Source organism: Pongo pygmaeus, chromosome 23, assembly GCF_028885625.2.
Source record: "Pongo pygmaeus isolate AG05252 chromosome 23, NHGRI_mPonPyg2-v2.0_pri, whole genome shotgun sequence".
Lineage (NCBI taxonomy): Eukaryota > Metazoa > Chordata > Mammalia > Primates > Hominidae > Pongo > Pongo pygmaeus.
In genome coordinates this window covers 40,336,012-40,353,055 of record NC_085931.1, presented here as the reverse complement: position 1 = coordinate 40,353,055, position 17,044 = coordinate 40,336,012, and the positions used below count along the sequence as shown (strand labels likewise).

The following is a 17,044-nucleotide window of genomic DNA, read 5'->3' as shown; positions in this document are numbered from 1 at the left end:
GAGGCCTAGATAGGTTAATACCTTTCCCAGAGGAACCCAGTGGTAAATGTAAATGTCAGATTGATCAATTGTAGATTGAACTTTAGAAGCTGGAGTCCTCATTACTATTCTGGGATCATGGTCGACTCTATTTGCTCAACAGAAGGATCAGTGGCCTGGAGAATTTGAGAGGGTTGGTGATAACATTATAGGATTCTATTTTAAATGGGAAAGAAATTCCTAAGTTACACACATGTTAAAAAAAAACTATATTAAGGCCGGGTACGGTGGCTCTTGCCTGTAATCCAAGCACTCTGGGAAGCCGAGGTGGGAGGATCACTTGAGCCTAGGAGTTCCAGATTAGCCTGGGCAACACAGTGAGACCCCATCTCTAAAAAAAGAACAAAATGAGCTGGCGTGTCATTGTGCACTTGTAGTCTCAGCTACTTGGGAGGCTGAGGTGGGAGGATTCGTTGAGCACAGAAGGGTGAGGCTGCAGTGAGCTGTGATCACACCACTGTGCTCCAGCCTGGGTGACAGAACAATACCTTGTCTCAAAAATAAAAAAATTCATATACAAAAATGGCTGAGGTATACAATGAAAGCTCTTGAAAGCCACTGTCTAGAGGTAAGCATTAGAGCCACTTACACAGATTTTTTCAGATTTTTCTGTGCATTTATATGTTAAAATTTATATTTTTAAAAGATTAACACTATACATTCTGTTTTGCAGTTTGCTTTTGCAAATAGCAGTAGCTCCTGAAATGTGGAAATTCTTTACCTGGCCGATTGATGACAAACCTGGTGGGAGAAGTAGCTGGTAAAGTTTTATGCAAAATTGTGTGTTGTGTGTATGTGAGCATTCTTTAGAAATAGTGACTACGATTCTCATCAGAATCTTAGGAAAGATTCAGACACAAGACCCTTGATTTCAGATGGGGAAGGGACTCAGGCGAGGTGAATGGGGAGCTCAGTCCTCGGGCTGGCCTTGAAGGATGAGGACAAGAATGCTGCAGTTGCCTGGCCCTGGGCATCCTGCCCTGGCCTTGGAGAGGAGCTGCATCCTGCAGAGCCAGAAGGAGGACAAGAGAGGCAGCCTGCCCAAGCACCAGGCTGAGCCTCTGCAGTCCCTGCCTGGAGGAGACTTACAGCCACCAGGAGCTTAGGAAGGTTACAGAGAAAAAGCCTCTCACAGCACTTGGGAGGACACTGCCTGCAGCGCCTGCCGTGGGCCTGCTCCAGGGTCAGGGAAGCCTCTGAGGGACAGGCTTGGGGCACAGAGACGGGTGAGGGGCAGGAGAGAGAGGGCACTCTCTGGGCCAGGACCCCGGCACACCTAGCACACAGACCATGGGGAGGGCGCCAAACATAGGACTTGGCTACATTTTGTTACTGTCACTTTGAGTATTACCTGTGCAGTCGGGCAGGCTTTATGGATCTCAGACTGCCCAGGACTTTTCTAGCTGCTATGGGAGGATGTAAGATTTACCAAGAACAACGGCCACCACCCAGAAAGCAGGTTTCTCATGTGAGCTCTGCGCCAAGCACTGTATGTGCACATGCCAGATTTTAATTTGCTGTGGGGAGGTCCTTTTATACTCGCCACTTGACAGTGGCCCCCAAAAAGCCAAGAAACCTGTCCAAGGCTCATGGGATCAGCAGGTGTTGATTTAATACTGGTACCCCCAGTTGCAGAGTCCCCAGCCTCAACCATAGGCACCCTCCTCTGCCCCCCGGGGAGGGACTGCCACCCTGACTCAGGGATGACCTCTGCGAGATGAGAGCAGAGGGGTTTTGTTCTGTTTCAACCTTTTTTGTTGTTTGTTTTTGAGACGGAGTTTTTGCTCTGTTGCCCAGGCTGGAGTGCAGTGGCGCAATCTCAGCTCACTGCAACCTCCACCTCCTGGGTTTAAGCAATTCTCCTGCCTCAGCCTCCCGTGTAGCTGGGATTACAGGTGCATCTCACCATACCCAGCTAATTTTTTGTGTTTTTAGTAGAGATGGGGTTTCACCATGTTGGCCAGGCTGGTCTCAAACTCCTGACCTCAGGTGATCCACCCACCTCGACCTCCCAAAGTGCTGGGATTACAAGTGTGAGCCACTGAGCCCGGCCTCAACCTTTTTTTTTTTATTATTATTTTTTGAAATGGAGTCTCACTCTGTCACCAGGCTGGAGTGCAGTAGCACAATCTTGGCTCACTGCAGCCTCCGCCTCCTGGGTTCAAGTGATTCTCCTGCCTCAGCCTCCTGAGTAGCTGGGACTACAGGTGCCTGCCACCACGCCCGGCTAATTTTTTGTATTTTTAGTAGAGACGGGGTTTCACCATGTTGGCCAGGATGGTCTCGATCTCCTGACCTCGTGATCCACCCTCCTCAGCCTCCCAAAGTGCTGGGATTACAGGCGTGAGCCATCGCACTTGGCTTTTTTTTTTTTTTTTTTTAAACCACAAGTATGTGTCACTTTTATAGTTAAGAGGAAAAACAAACTTTTTCTAAAAATCTGTATTTCTGAAATGGTTAGCAGGAGCCCAGCTGAGTCTGGGGTGCTGCAGGCCTCCTGCCCGTGGGGACCTCTCCTAGGCACCTCCTTTCTTAGACCCATCCTTAGGGCTGGGAGAAACTCCTTCCACAGTGTTCTTGGCTTCAAAGCAGGGCAGGCTTCCCAGATGGGGAAGCTCAGAGGCTGGTGGGGGTGAGATGGGGTGGGGAGTGGCAGACAGACCTTCCAGGCTAGGTGTCCAGCCTAGAAAAAGGCTCAGAAGTGTGCATGAGTGTGAGCTGTTGTTGGGAATAAGAAGATTGTCTCAGGAGGCCCAGTATGCACTAGAGGCTTATAAGTAATACTGCTGGGGGTCAGGCGTGGTGGCACGCACCTGTAATCCCAGCACTTTGGGAGGCCAAGGTGGGCAGATCACCTGAGGTCAGGAGTTGGAGACCAGCCTGGCCAACATGGTGAAATCCTGTCTCTACTAAAAATACAAAAATTAGCCAGGCGTGGTGGTGGGCACCTGTAATGTCAGCTTTTTAGGAGGCTGAGATATGAGAATCACTTGAACTCGGGAGGCAGAGGTTTCAGTGAGCTGAGATTACACTGCTGCACTCCAGCCTGGGTGACAGAGTGAGACTCCTCAAAAACAACAACAACAAGAAAAAGAAATAGGCCGGGCATGGTGGCTCATACCAATAATCCCAGCAATTTGGGAGGCCAAGGTGGGGGTGGATAACCTGAGGTCAGGAGTTCGAGACCAGCCTGGCCAACATGGTGAAACCCTGTCTCTACTAAAAATACAAAAATTAGGCAGGCGTGGTGGCATGCACCTGTAGTCCCAGCTACACAGTGGGCTGAGGCATGAGAATCACTTGAACCCAGGAGGTGGAGATTTCAGTGAGCTGAGATCATGCCACTGCACTCCAGCCTGGGCAACAGAGCAAGACTCTGTCAAAAAAAAAAAAAAAAAGAAAGAAAGACAGACAGAAAAAGAAAAAGAGAAAAAAGGAAGAGAGAGAAGAAAAAGAGAAAAAGAAAAAGAGAAAAGAAAGAAAAAGAGAAATACTGCTGGGCACCTGGGTGAGGTGGCAGAGATGGCATGCACTATAGTCCCAGCTACTCAGGAGTCTGGATGGGAGGGTCACTTGAGCCCAGGAGTTCGAGTTAATTAATTTTTAATTAATTTTTAAAAATTAAAGTGACCTGTGATCTTGCCTGGGTGACACAGTGAGACTTTTTCTCTAAAAAAACAGGAAGAAAAAGAAAGCAATCTTGCTTTGCATCTGTAGTTCTTGGGGGTGTCTCTTTATTCTTACCTGTCCATGCATTCATGGTGTCCAGGCCTAGGATCCAGAGTGACTTTACCTGATGGAGCCTTAATTGTCTCACCTAGAAACTGAGGATGCAGAAATGGCTTCCTGAGGGGTTGAAGGTATTCTGTGACTGTCAAGGGCTGTGCCAGTATCAGATATTATTGCTTGGATTCACATGAAGCTGGGCATACAGTAGGTACTCTATAATTTGTTTTTTTGTGGTTTTTTTTTGAGACAGAGTCTCGCTCTGTAGCCTAGGCTGGAGTACAATGGCACGGTCTCAGCTTACTGCAACCTCCACCTCCCAGGTTCAAGAGATTCTCCTGCCTTGATTTCCTGAGTAGCTGGAACTACAGGTGCACGCCACCACGCCCAGCTAATTTTTGTATTTTTAGTAGAGACAGGGTTTCACCATGTTGGCCAGGCTGGTCTGGAACTCCTGATCTCAAGTGATCCACCCGCCTCGGCCTCCCAAAGTGCTGGGATTACAGGCGTGAGCCACCGCACCCTGCCAAATATTTTAAAAACTTTTTTTTTTCCTTCTTCATGTTTATTGTGGATGATTTAGGAAATGTATATAAGCAAAAAAAAGAATATAAATGTTATCCATGATCCCACTCCTGCTAACATGTGGGTCTGTGTTTGTCTGTGTGTACTTACAAAACTGGAATTACACTGCATGGTCTCGGCTTTTATGTATTAATTTTTTTTTGAGACAGGATCTTACTGTGTTGCTCAGGCTGGAGTGCAGTGGTGTGATCTCAGCTCACTGCAGCCTCTGCCTCCCAGGCTGAAGGTATGCTCCCACCATAGCCTCCCAAGTAGCTGGGACTACAGGCACACGCCACTATGCCCAGCTAAGTTGAGGTCTCCCAGTGTTGCCCAGGCTGGTCTTGAACTCCTGGGCTCAAGCAGTCCGCCCACCTCAGCCTCCTAAAGTGCTGGGATTTACAGGCATGAGCCACCAGACCCGGCCTATTTATTAATTTTTAAAAATTGAAGTAAAATTCATATATCATGAAAGTATTCATTGTAAAGTGTACAACTCTATGGCATTAAGGACATTTATAACATTTTGGAACCATCACCTCCCTAGTTGTGAAACATTTTCATCACCCCAAAGGAACCCTGTTCCCGTTAGCAACCACTTCCCACCGTCTGTTCCCCACTCCCTGGCAATGGGCTTCCTGTCTCTATGGATTTACCTACTCCGGGCATTTCATATGAATGGGATCACACAATATTTGTCCTTTGTGTCTGGCTTCTTTCGCTTCACATAATGCCCTCCAGGCTCATCCATGTTGTCGCATGTGTCAGTGCTTTATTCCTTTGCAAGGCTGAATAATCCTCCGTTTGTCTGGATAGACCACATTGTGTCCGTTTATTAGTTGACGGGTGTTTGAGTTGTTTCCACGTTTTGGATGTTGTATGTTAAGTTTTGGAACCTACTTTTTTCTTTTCTGTTCGTTTCTTTTCTTTTCTTTTTTTGAGACAGAGTCTCTCACTGTCTCCCAGGCTGGAGTGCAGTGGCGCGACCTCAGCTCACTGAAACCTCCACCTCCTGGTTTCAAGCGATTCTCCTGCCTCAGCCTCCTGAGTAGCTGGGATTACAGGTGCCCACCGTGACACCCGGCTAATTTTTTGTATTTTTAGTAGAGACAGGGTTTCACCATTTTGGCCAGGCTGGTCTCAAACTCCTGACCTCATTATCTGCCCGCCTCGGCCTCCCAAAGTGCTGGGATTACAGGCATGAGCCACCGTGCCCGGCCCTTTTTTATTTTCTTAACAACGATGCATGGCAAACATTTCTTCATGCTAGTAAACCATGTTTATATCCTTGCATTTCAGGCATATACCCATCTGCTGCATGGCTTGACCATGTGGGTAAACTCTCCGGAGGCCCGCGTGAGCTAAAGGGGATGCTCCATCCCATGCGCAGTGGAGCCTGCCTCCATGGGCCCTGCTGGCCTTCATGGCACCACCTCTCCCATAGACATCAGAGCTCCGGTGCCAGCGCTTCCCCCCGCAGACCCACTCGGTGGTGCCCAGCCAGGCTACCCTGCACAGCATCTCACTTATCTGTGCCAGAGTGATGGCTGCTCAGCTAGCCACGAGAGGGTAGCACACCCTCTGCCCATCCTGCAACATGTCTGAAGCCCACCTAGACTCCTTCATCCCGTGGACACTGCATTAAACACATGCGCAAGCACCTGGGCTTCAGGTAAGAGCTACCTGGCCGTTTGCCCACCTATGCCCTGGAGGCAGCCTGTGCTAGCTTCCTGCCTGAGGCTAACCTCTTCATGCCCTGCATGTGGGGAGACCCAGAGATCCTGGTACTAATTTTTTTTTTTTTTTTTTTTTGAGACGGAGTCTTGCTCTGTTGCCCAGGCTGGAGTGCAGTGGCGGGATCTCGGCTCACTGCAAGCTCTGTCTCCCAGGTTCATGCCATTCTCCTGCCTCAGCCTCCCGAGTAGCTGGGACTACAGGTACCCACCACCACACCTGCCTAGTTTTTGTATTTTTAGTAGAGATGGGGTTTCACCATGTTGTCCAGGTTGGTCTCGAACTCCTGACCTCAGGTGATCCACCTGCCTTGGCCTCCCAAAGTGCTGGGATTACAGGCGCGAGTCACCGCGCCTAGCTCCTGGTACTAATTCTTACTGTTCTACCTCAAAACCTTGAGAAGTAGTCACCAGCCCAGTGATGATAGAGTTACTAATAACAGCAGCTCAGGCGTACTGAGAGCTCACACCCTATTGGGCTCTTCACATGCATTGGCCCAAGAAGCCTTCCCTGCAACTTTGCCAGGTAGGTTCTGTTATTACCTCCAATTTACAGATGGGGAAACTGAGGCACAGAGAAGTAGAAGTATTGTGGGCCTATATCACAGGACTCCAGAGTGGCAGGGTCTGCCTCTACTTGGTGATGTGTGTGGGGACACTGCAAGCAGTTCAGCGTGGTGGGGCCAACTGTCTTCATCATGATGGGACTGGCTCCAGGAGGGATGGTGGAGATATGAAGCTAGATGGGGCACAGGGCTGTGTTCTGAGGGGCCTTGAGGCCTCAGAGAGGGCTTTGCACTTTATCCAGGGATTTCAGCAGCCATGAGAGGGTTGTAAGCAGGAGGGGCATCTGGTTGGGGCTCTACTGGAAGGCTCACTCCTTTGGCCAGGAAGATGGGGAGGCTGGTGGCAGAGAAGCCCGTTGGAGGCTGTTAATGCCACCCAGGCCAGGGAGGCAGGGCCCAGGTGAGCCAGTGACAGGAGTGAAGGAGAGAGGGCGCCAGGGTAGAGAGAGCTGAAGGAGCAGTGGCAGCGCTGGGTAGCCCTGGGTAGCTCAGCACATTTTTGGGGGTTGAAATGCATTAGATATTTTCAAAAGGCAGTTTATAATCAAATAAAATGGAAAAAAAAAAAAAAGAAATGCATCGGATAGAGCCTGGCATGGGACTGGTGAGCAGTCAGGAAGTCCAGCTCAACCCTCTAGCAGAAGCCAAACGTATACTCAGAATTCATCTCAGCAGGCATTCCAGGGGGTGTCTGAGCGCATCCCAAAGTGTGTACATTTGTCCACCTGTAGCTCCCACGGTGGGTCCACCACAGGCATTTCTGAGTCCTGACCACCCTGAGCTGCTGTTTTTTCACCATTTCTTTGTTCAGCTGTCATTATTTATCCCTTCTCAAAACCAGATCCTGAGCTTCCAACCACTAAGACAGGAGCATAGCTCACTCCTGTGTTCCCAGTACTCTGGGGGGCTGAGGCAGGCAGATCACGAGATGAGGAACCAGCCTGGGCAACATAGCAAGACCCTGTCTTTACAAAAAATAATAAAATTAGCAGGAGGATCAGTCGAGCCCAGGAGTTCAAGGCTGCAGTGAGCTATGACCATGCCACTGTTCTCCAGCCTGGGTGGGTGACAGAGTAAGACCTTGTCTCTAAAAAAGAAGAGCACACAGTGACATGGGAGGGCCAGGTACACATAGCTCAGGGGTGGCTGTTAAAAGCCAGAAAAGAGCTTTATAGATGCAGGTTCAAGTCCCTACTCCACCCCTTACTAACCCCATCATTAAAATGTTTACCAAGCACCTATTATTAAATTGCGCCCCGTTGTGAGCAGTGTGATGAAATCTCCAGCTGACCGGGGTGTGAATCCTCCCTTTGTCCAATGTACCCACGCTATTTTTCACTACCCCGTAATCACGTAGTAGCCCTCCCAGTTATCAAATCAACCATCACAGTTTTGCAGTGCTTATGTTCAAGAAATCCTTATCTGAGTTAACTATAGCCCCAAAGAGCAAGATTCGTGATGCTAGCAATTCAGATATGCCAAAGAGAAGTTATGACGTGCTTCCTTTAAATGAAAAGGTAAAAGTTCTCAATAAGAAAAGAAGAAAATCGCCGGGCACAGTGGCTCACGCCTATAATCCCAGCACTTTGGGAGGCTGAGGCGGGTGGATCACCTGAGGTCAGGAGTTCAAGACCAGCCTTGCCAACATGGTGAAACCCCATCTCTACTGAAAAATGCAAAAATTAGGCTGGGCACGGTGGCTCACTCCTGTAATCCCAGCACTTTGTGGGGCCGAGGCGGGTGGATCACGAGGTCAGGAGTTGAAGACCAGCCTGGCCACCCCATATCTACTAAAAATATAAAAAATTAGCCAGCCATGGTGGTGGGTGACTGTAATCCCAGTTACTCGGGAGGCTGAGGCAGAGAATTGCTTGAACCCAGGAGGCAGAGGTTGCAGTGAGTCGAAATTGTACCACTGCACTCCAGCCTGGGCGACAGAGCGAGACTCCGTCTCAAAAAAAAAAAAAAAAAAAATTAGCCAGGCATGGTGGTGCGCACCTGTAATCCCAGCTACTCGGGAGGCTGAGGCAGAATTGCTTGAACCCAGGAGGCGGAGGTTGTAGTGAGCTGAGATCACGCCACTGCACTCCAGCCTGGGCAACACTGTCTCAAAAAAAAAAAAGAAATGAAGAAAATCTGCTGAGCGCTCTGGGGAAAAAAGTAAAAAAGAATGAGATCATGTCCTTTGCAGCAACATGAATGGAGCCGGAGGCCATCATCCTAAGCAAACTAACACAGGAACAAAAAAACCAAACACCACGTGTTCTCACTCAGAAGTGGGAGCTAAACATTGAGTGCACACGGATGCAAAGAAGGATGCAAAGAACAATAGAAATGGGCCTACTTGAAGGTGGAGAGTGAGAGCCGTAAAACTACCTATTGGGGCCTGGCTGGGTGGCTCACGCCTGTAATCCCAGCACGTTGGGAGGCCAAGGCGGGTGGATCACCTGAGGTCAGGAGTTCGAGACTAGCCTGGCCAACATGGTGAAGCCCCATCTCTACTAAAAATACAAAAATTAGCCAGGTGTGGTGGTGAGTGCCTGTAGTTCCAGCTACTCGGGAGGCTGAGGCAGGAGAATTGCTTGAACCCGGGAGGCAGAGGTTGCAGTGAGCTGAGATCGTGCCACTGCACTCCAGCCTGGGCAACAGAGCGAGACTCTTTCTCAAAAACCAAAACAAACTACCTATTAGGTATGGTACTTATTACCTGGGTGACAAAACACTCTATATACCAAGCATGCAATTTATCTGTAGAACTGACCTGCACATGTACCCCTGAAACTAAATAAAAGTTGAATTTGTAAAAAAAAGAAAAAAATTGTATGCTGAGGTTGCTAAGACCTATGGTAAGAACAAATCTATCTGTGAAATTATGAACGTGATGTTGTTATCATTGTTCTTTTTGGTTACTCTTGTTCATCTCTTATTGTGCCTTATTTATAAATGAAATTGTTTCACAGGTATGGGTGTATAGGAGAAAACATAGTATATATGGGCTCAGTACTGTCCATTGTTTCAGGCCTCCTCTGGGAATCTTGGAATGTATCCCCCAAGGACAATGGGGGGACTGCGGTTGTCTTTTGGTCTCCTGTCCCCCACTCAACCCTACCACCCCCACTCCCATCCACCTCATGTGTCTCATCCACTGTCCTGGATCCACCTGTGGCTTCCCTGATCCTTAGTCCTGGCCTCTGGGCCACCTTTCAGGTTTGCTCTTCCATCTGGATGTCCCACAAGTCCCACCACCTCACTGAGCCCCCAAACCATTCATTTTCTTAATTTTTAAAAATATTTGTTTATTTATTTATTTTCTGCTGAGACAAAGTTTCACTGTGTCTCCCGGGTTGGAGTGCAGTGGCGCAATCATTGCTCACTGTTACCTTGAACTTCCAGGCTCAAGTGATCCTCCTGCCTCAGCCTCCAGAGTAGCTGGGACTACAGGCACACTCCACTGTACCTGGCTAATTTTTTAAAAATTTTTCTGTAGAAATGGAGTCTTTCCATCTTTCCCAGGCTGTTTTTGAACCCCTAGGCTCAAATAATCCTCCTATGTCAGCCTCCCAAAGTGCTGGGATTACATCTGTGAGCCACCGCACCTGGCCCAAACCATTTTTTGATCCATTCAGTAAATGTCTAATGGGCACTCACTGTGCCTGGCTCTTTTTGGATATTGCTGAGACACAGGAATAAAACAGTATAGCCTGTGCCCTCTTGGAGTGCACCTTCTTTTGCACGACCATTCACGGATTCATTTGGCAAATACTTCTCATGCTGGAGAGTGGCACCCACAGTCAGGAGAGATGTCGTCTGTGTTCCTGAGGAGCTCAGAATAGGCAGAGGCTGTATTGCATGACAGCTAAGGGTATGGGCTTTGGAACCAGGCAGCCAGGTTCTGCCTCTTGCCAGCTGTGTGATCTTGGGTGAGTCTCCTCCCTCCCTGAGTCTCAGTTTCCCTCTGTAAGATGGGGGAAGTAATGATACCTACTTTGTAGGGTGGTTGTGGGAATTAAAGGAGATTTTTTTTTTTTTTTTTTTGAGATGAGTCTGACTCTGTCACCCAGGCTAGAGTGCAATGGCATGATCTTGGCTCATTGCAACCTCTGCCTTCCAGGTTCAAGTGAACCTCAGCCTCCTAAGTAGCTGGGACTATAGGCGTGGCCACCACGCCCAGCTAATTTTTTTTTTTTTTTTTTTTTTTTTTCTGAGATGACGTCTTGCTGTCACCCAGGGTGGAGTGCTGTGGTGTGATCTCAGCTCACTGCAACTCCCGTCTCCCAGGTTCGAGCAATTCTCCTGTAATCCCGAGTAGCTGGGCCACTGCACTCCAGCCTGGGCGACAGAGCAAGACTCTGTCTCAAAAAATAAAAATAAATAGAATAGTCCACTTGCAGCTCGGAAGAGGGGGCCATGTATTCATAGGCTCCTGTGCCCCATGGGTCGGTGTGCCTGTGGCTGCCAGTTCCCTCTCAGGACTGGGCTGGTGTGCCAGGAAGCACCAAGAGCATCCCATGTCGGAAGTCAGTGAACCCAGGGGTGGAATCAGAGAGAGACGTCTGCAGGTGGCCAAGGCAGCAGTGACAGAGACCACGCACATGCAACGCGAGAGAGAGGGAGGGAAGGAGAAAGATCCAGACAGGAAGAAACAGGGAGATGCCCGGAAATGACAGGAGAAGAGCCTGGGGTGGGAGGGAGGGAAAACAGAACTGCTGGATGTGCAGGGTCAGCCCTGCCGCCCTCCGGCCTGGGGTTCTGCCGCACAGGACCTTCTGCTCACAGTTCTCCCAGGGAGGTTTGGAACCGGACCATTCTAGATACCAGGGGTGGGGTGTGGCTTCATTCTAAGCATGGATGCCTGAGGGCAAGGGCACTGGGGCTCTGTCTCCTCAGGGAATCCTTGAAGAGAAAGGCCAAAGGGATACATTAGTAACTAAAGTCTGTCATTCACATAGTGTTCTTTCTTCCTGTTACACATTTCTATGAATTGCGAAATATTTATGATGTTATTTTTACCATTTTGATCTCATGAGGAATACTCTCCCTGCTCCAAAACTTCCCTCTTCTTTACTTATGAATCTCTGTCCTCTTTCTCCAGAAACCTTACCAACTATTGATATTTTTACTGTCCCCTTGGTTTTGCCTTTTCCAGAATGTCATATAGTTGGAGTCATGTATTAGGTTGGTGCAAAAGTAATTGCGGTTTTCCCATTCTTTAAATGCCAAAAACCGCAACTAGTTTTGCACCAAGCCAGTATTATGTAGCTTTTTCAAATGAACTTACTTCACTAATTAACATAAAGTCACCCTGCTCTGCTGCCTTTCTGTGTGGTCTCATCCAATGAAGGCATGCCCTCACAGTCTTTCTGATACATGCCATTGTCTTTTCTATGCCTTGATGGAGAACTCCTTTAAATCACAGAATAATATTGTGTTTTATGGATGATGATTTTTTTTCATTCACCTCTTGAACATCTTGCTTCTAGTTTGGGTGGTTATAGATAAAGCTGCTGTAAACATTCCTGTGCAGGCTTTGTGTGGACATAACTTTTCATCTCAGCCGAGTACATACCTAGGAGCACAATTCTTGGATTATATTGTGAAAATATGTTGGGATTCATAAGAATTTGGTGCATTTCGTAAGAGAAATCATTTGGTTCTGGTGTTGTCTTTTTTGGAATGTTCTTAATGTTAATTCACTTAATAGGCAGAGGCTGTTCAGATTGTTCCTAGTGTGACCTTGGGAAGATTATGTCTCTCAAGGAATTGATGCATTTCACCTGGTTATCAAACTGTGGGAATAGAGTCACGCATAACAGTCCCTGATTATCCTTTTAATGCCCAACAGTTTGGTAGACATGGCCCCTCTTTCATTTCTAATATTAGTAATGTGTGTTATCTTTTTTTGCTTTGTTAGCCTGCATAGAGATTTATTAATTATAACAATTACAATTAATAATTGCAATAACTAATTGGGGGGAATTATCATTAATGCAGATGAACACACATCCAGGAAAATGTTACCCACACTGAGCAATGATGGTGACAACTTTTCAGTTCTGGATAGGACATAGGCATTTATCCAGCTCTCTGTTCAAATACAAACACACCCACACACGCACACACATACACATGCTCACGCATTTACTATAAATAAAATCTATTGTACTCCTATCATTTAGAAAGTCACATAATCCAGCTGGGTGCAGTGCCTCACGCCTGTAATCCCGGCACTTTGGGAGGCTGAGGCGGGTGAATCATGAGGTCAAGAGTTTGAGACCAGCCTGGACAACATGGTGAAATCCTGTCTCTACTAAAAATACAAAAAATTAGCTAGGCGTGGTGGGGGGTGCCTGTAATCCCAGCTACTCAGGAGGCTGAGGAAAGAAAGTCACATAATCCATTAGGTGATATTCCAATGTTTATTTAACTCATAACTTCTATGATACATTAATTTGAACTTACAGAAATAAAAAAGCATTTGAAAATTGATCCCAGAATACAGAATATTTCTATAGGAAACAAGATGTGAACCATAAGACTCAATGAGTTGGATGGTGGCAATAATTACTACTTAAGACTCAATTTATAAACTAATCAAATTGGATTAAGTATAATCATGAAATGTCCCATATTTTTCTCCTGTGACTTTGTATAATGCTTTTACTGAGTAGAGAGTTCCTAAGTCTACCCATCCAAGTAATTTTCTTACCCTGTTTTTTGTTTTTTTGCAGTGGGGGTTTGTTTGGCCTCCCCAGGATGGACTGGAGCATCAGTAGTGCCTGAGTTCATCACAGGACAGATGCTCAAGACACTCTTATCACCATTATGTGGACTTGGAGGAGCCAAAAGTGGGCACAGTGGCTCCTCAGCAGAGACGCTCCTGAATGTATAGACATGGGAACCACCTTCAGCATCAAAAAAGGAAACGTTCTGCATGCCCATATCCAGAAAAATCCCCACTCGCTGTAACTTGCGGTCTACGAAGAGGAAAGTCAGCGGCTCCGTGCTGGCAGAGAGGCAGCTTCCATCCCTCAAACTCACAGTCCAGAATCCATGCTCTGTGGTCAGCTGGATCCTCCCTTTGCGGCGAACAGATTCTCTGCAGACTCCCAGGTCCCATTCTGTGCTTGTTCCCACGTCCACCTCCCAGTAGTGGCGGCCACAGGTAAAGCGAGGGGAGCCCAGGACACAAATGGACACGTCAAATCTCTCAGCAAGGTCTTGCCGATTCTGTCTGATGCTCCCACTTCGGACGCTCCTGAGATCGTCAGAAATGAGGAGGAAGTCGTTGGCTGTGTCGGCATCCAAGGTCATATCCACTGTGAAAAGGAAAAAAGTTGCTCAGCAAATGGACAGAAGCCAACCCCATGCCTCTCCCCTACTTCCAAGGCCCAAATATCTCTTGACTTTGGTTTCTTTAATTCTCTTCTTCCCCCAAAATCAAAACGTTTCAAGAGGCAACTTCCCTGACTAGTTCAAATTCTCATAAGTAGGTATGCTTTGTGGCAATACCCGACTCTTATTCACAGTAGCAATTATTTTACTTTATGTCACGTGTTTGCTTCATTGGACTTTTCTTCATTTAGAGTGGAGGGTCTCTGAAGGCAGACACCATGACCCCCTTTCTACCACCTTGATGGGTGAACAAATGAATGATAATTAAGACAATGCAAGTGGTCGATGTGAAATATGTTTCTGCTTCCACCTTGTATTGCTCAATTCAGTATATAGAGCATGATTCCAGGCCTTTGTTTTCCATGTCTGTAAACAAATTAACTGTGCACGGTTCTGACAGCAGATAGGGTATCTCTGCAGCTGACAATGTGATGACAATGTGATGACAGAGGTGCCAGTCCTGGACATTAGGAGGCTCCAAGGCCAGGAGGAGGAGGGGGGCCTTAGATGAAAGAATGTTTTCCATCCTACATGAGAGGTGAGACCTTAAGCAAAACAATGGTAAATTTTGGAGCGAAGAGAAAGGTATTTGAAAGTTGTTCGTTGGCCGGGCGCGGTGGCTCACACCTGTAATCCCAGCACTTTGGGAGGCCGAGGTGGATGGATCACGAGGTCAGGAGATCGAGACCATCCTGGCCAACACACGAAACCCTGTCTCTACTAAAAAACATACAAAAAAATTAGCCGGGCATGGTGGCGGGTGCCTGTAGTCCTAGCTACTTGGTAGACTGAGGCAGGAGAATGGCATGAACCCAGGAGGCGGAGCTTGCAGTGAGCAGAGATCGCGCCACTGCACCTCCAGCCTAGGCGGCAGAGCGAGACTCCATCACACACACACAAAAAAGAGAAAGTTGTTCATCATAACTGACTGATTGTAGAGAATAAGGGCAGCAAATACAAAGGTCAATAATTTAAGGCATTGGGTATGTGGTTGACAGGTGAAGCCGCCAGTTCTCATGGAGGAGGCAGTGTGATCTGGCCTAGAGAAAATTAATTGTCCAGAGCATTCTGAAAAAAAATCTACAGAACATATGATCCTTCAAGTCAAAAAACTGATATGATCACCAATATAGATTTTATAGATTACAGTAAGACTTGAGGAGATTGATTGCTGTTTGATGGTGAATTAGGGAATGAAATGAGATGAGTGGACATGGACAAGGAAGGAGGAAGAGGGTTCCAAACATGACTTGGGCAGGGTGAATCTGTCCTCCATATTTCAGCAGAGACACAGGTATGGGTAGGTGGATGAGTAGAGATCATGGGTGTAAGGGCAGAAGCTACCAGTGTCAGAGACATAATAGGGGCCCACCACCATTTATAGGTGTAATTCTTTGCCCAGGCTGACCATAACCTCTTCATTTAAATATTCCTTTTCTCCAGAGTTATGGAGAGTGATACTATTTTCTGTAGCCAGGACCACTGTTGAAGCCCATGGCACACGGATGAGGAGACCAGCGTCTGCAACTCGCCCCACACTCACAGAAACAAACACCATAGATGCTCCATTCCAAACTCTTCCCAACCCTGGGGTGAGGTTGTTTGGTACAATGGGTGCCAGTATTCACTGTGCATTAGAATTACCAGGCCCATTTTAATGTCAGAGTCCTGGGAACCTTTGCTAGAGAGAAATTCAATTTCAGTTTCTCTATGTTTTTTCTACTCAGCAAAGTCCCCAAGCTAGCGGGATCAATCCTGAGACTTCCCAGTTCAGCATCTGCATTTTAACAAGATCCCCAGGTAATCTGAGCACACTAAGTTTAGAGAATCTCTTGTCTGACCCATGACATAGACATCAGGTTTTTTTTTTTTTGAGACAGAGTCTCACTCTGTCACCCAGGCTGGAGTGCAGTGGCACAATCTTGGCTTACTGCAAGCCGCGCCCACAGGTTAACACCATTCTCCTGCCTCAGCCCCCGAGTAGCTGGGACTACAGGCACCCGCCACCACGCCTGGCTAATTTTTTGTATTTTTAGTAGAGTCAGAGTTTCACCGTGTTAGCCAGGATGGTCTCAATCTCCTGACCTCATGATCCACCCGCCTCGGCCTCCCAAAGTGCTGGCATTACAGGCATGAGCCACCGTGCCCAGCCTTTTTATTTTTATTTTTGGAGATCACCAGGTGATTCTGTATGTTGTCAGGGCTGAGAATCTGATGAAGAAGCATCTCAATTTTAGGTGCCAGACAGCAGCTAATCCCCATATGGAATGAGGGGCCAGTTGCACAAATGATTTTTCTTGGTCTGTTCTTGGGAAGGGGGCAGGTTATACAGATTCCTTACCTTGGAACTTCCGCATCCTTGGGTTCATCTGCAGAATCTTCTTCAGCTTGGGCTCCAGTTCCTTGAGGTGGGAAACCAGCCTCTCTAGCTTTCGATTGGGCCTGATGTTGTTCCTCTGAGAGACCGTGGAACAGCAACAGCAAAGTAGATCCTCCCCATGGGGCTCCTTCTGCAGTGAATTGATGCACTTGAGGCAGACGGCGCATCCACACTCCAGGGACATTGGTTTCTCTAGATAGTCTGAGCAGACAGGACAGCTGCTTGCTTCTTGGAAGAGTGCAGCCATGTCCACTGCCAGGGGAAAAGTACACAAGGGAAGAAAATTTCCGTGAGGTGAAAGCCTGTTAGTTGTGACAAGTGACAACCTTTTCATTCATAGAGGTATTGTGTTCCAGCTTTGTCACTCCAAGAACAAGACCATGAGTACAAACACTCAAGCACATCCCCCCACCCCCTGTCTTCAGAGATTTGAAGTTCTATTGGGAAAGAAAGTCACGAATCATCACTGTGCTCTGAGCTGAGGTGGAGGAAGGGTCCATTCTCCTGGTGACCCAGCAGCTGAGCCTGAGCCAGTGACACGGCAGCACCCATGTGAGGAACAGCAAGCTGGGGTCATTTCACCTCCTCCTGGGGAGCCCAAGCAAGAGATTGATTGATGAACATAAGAATTAGGGGTTGGGAGG

The 17,044-nt window shown here is 47.5% G+C and overlaps 2 protein-coding genes across 2 annotated transcripts in view; one reads left to right on the top strand and one right to left on the bottom strand.

Moving 5' to 3' along the window:
* Positions 1–14,291, top strand: part of LOC129023484 (uncharacterized) — a 36,852-nt gene extending 22,561 nt beyond the window's left edge. The window contains exons 5-7 of the mRNA XM_054470233.2: positions 713–799; positions 5,629–6,001; positions 13,357–14,291. The gene's annotated coding sequence lies outside the window, so the exon portion shown is untranslated. The remainder of the gene's footprint in view (positions 1–712; positions 800–5,628; positions 6,002–13,356) is intronic.
* Positions 13,331–16,734, bottom strand: RFPL1 (ret finger protein like 1). The gene is made up of 2 exons (XM_054470236.2): positions 16,362–16,734; positions 13,331–13,944 (listed from the first exon to the last, which is right to left on the bottom strand). The coding sequence occupies exons 1-2, from the start codon at positions 16,732–16,734 to the stop codon at positions 13,331–13,333; spliced, it is 987 nt and encodes a 328-aa protein (XP_054326211.2).
* Between the last annotated feature and the right edge of the window lie 310 nt (positions 16,735–17,044).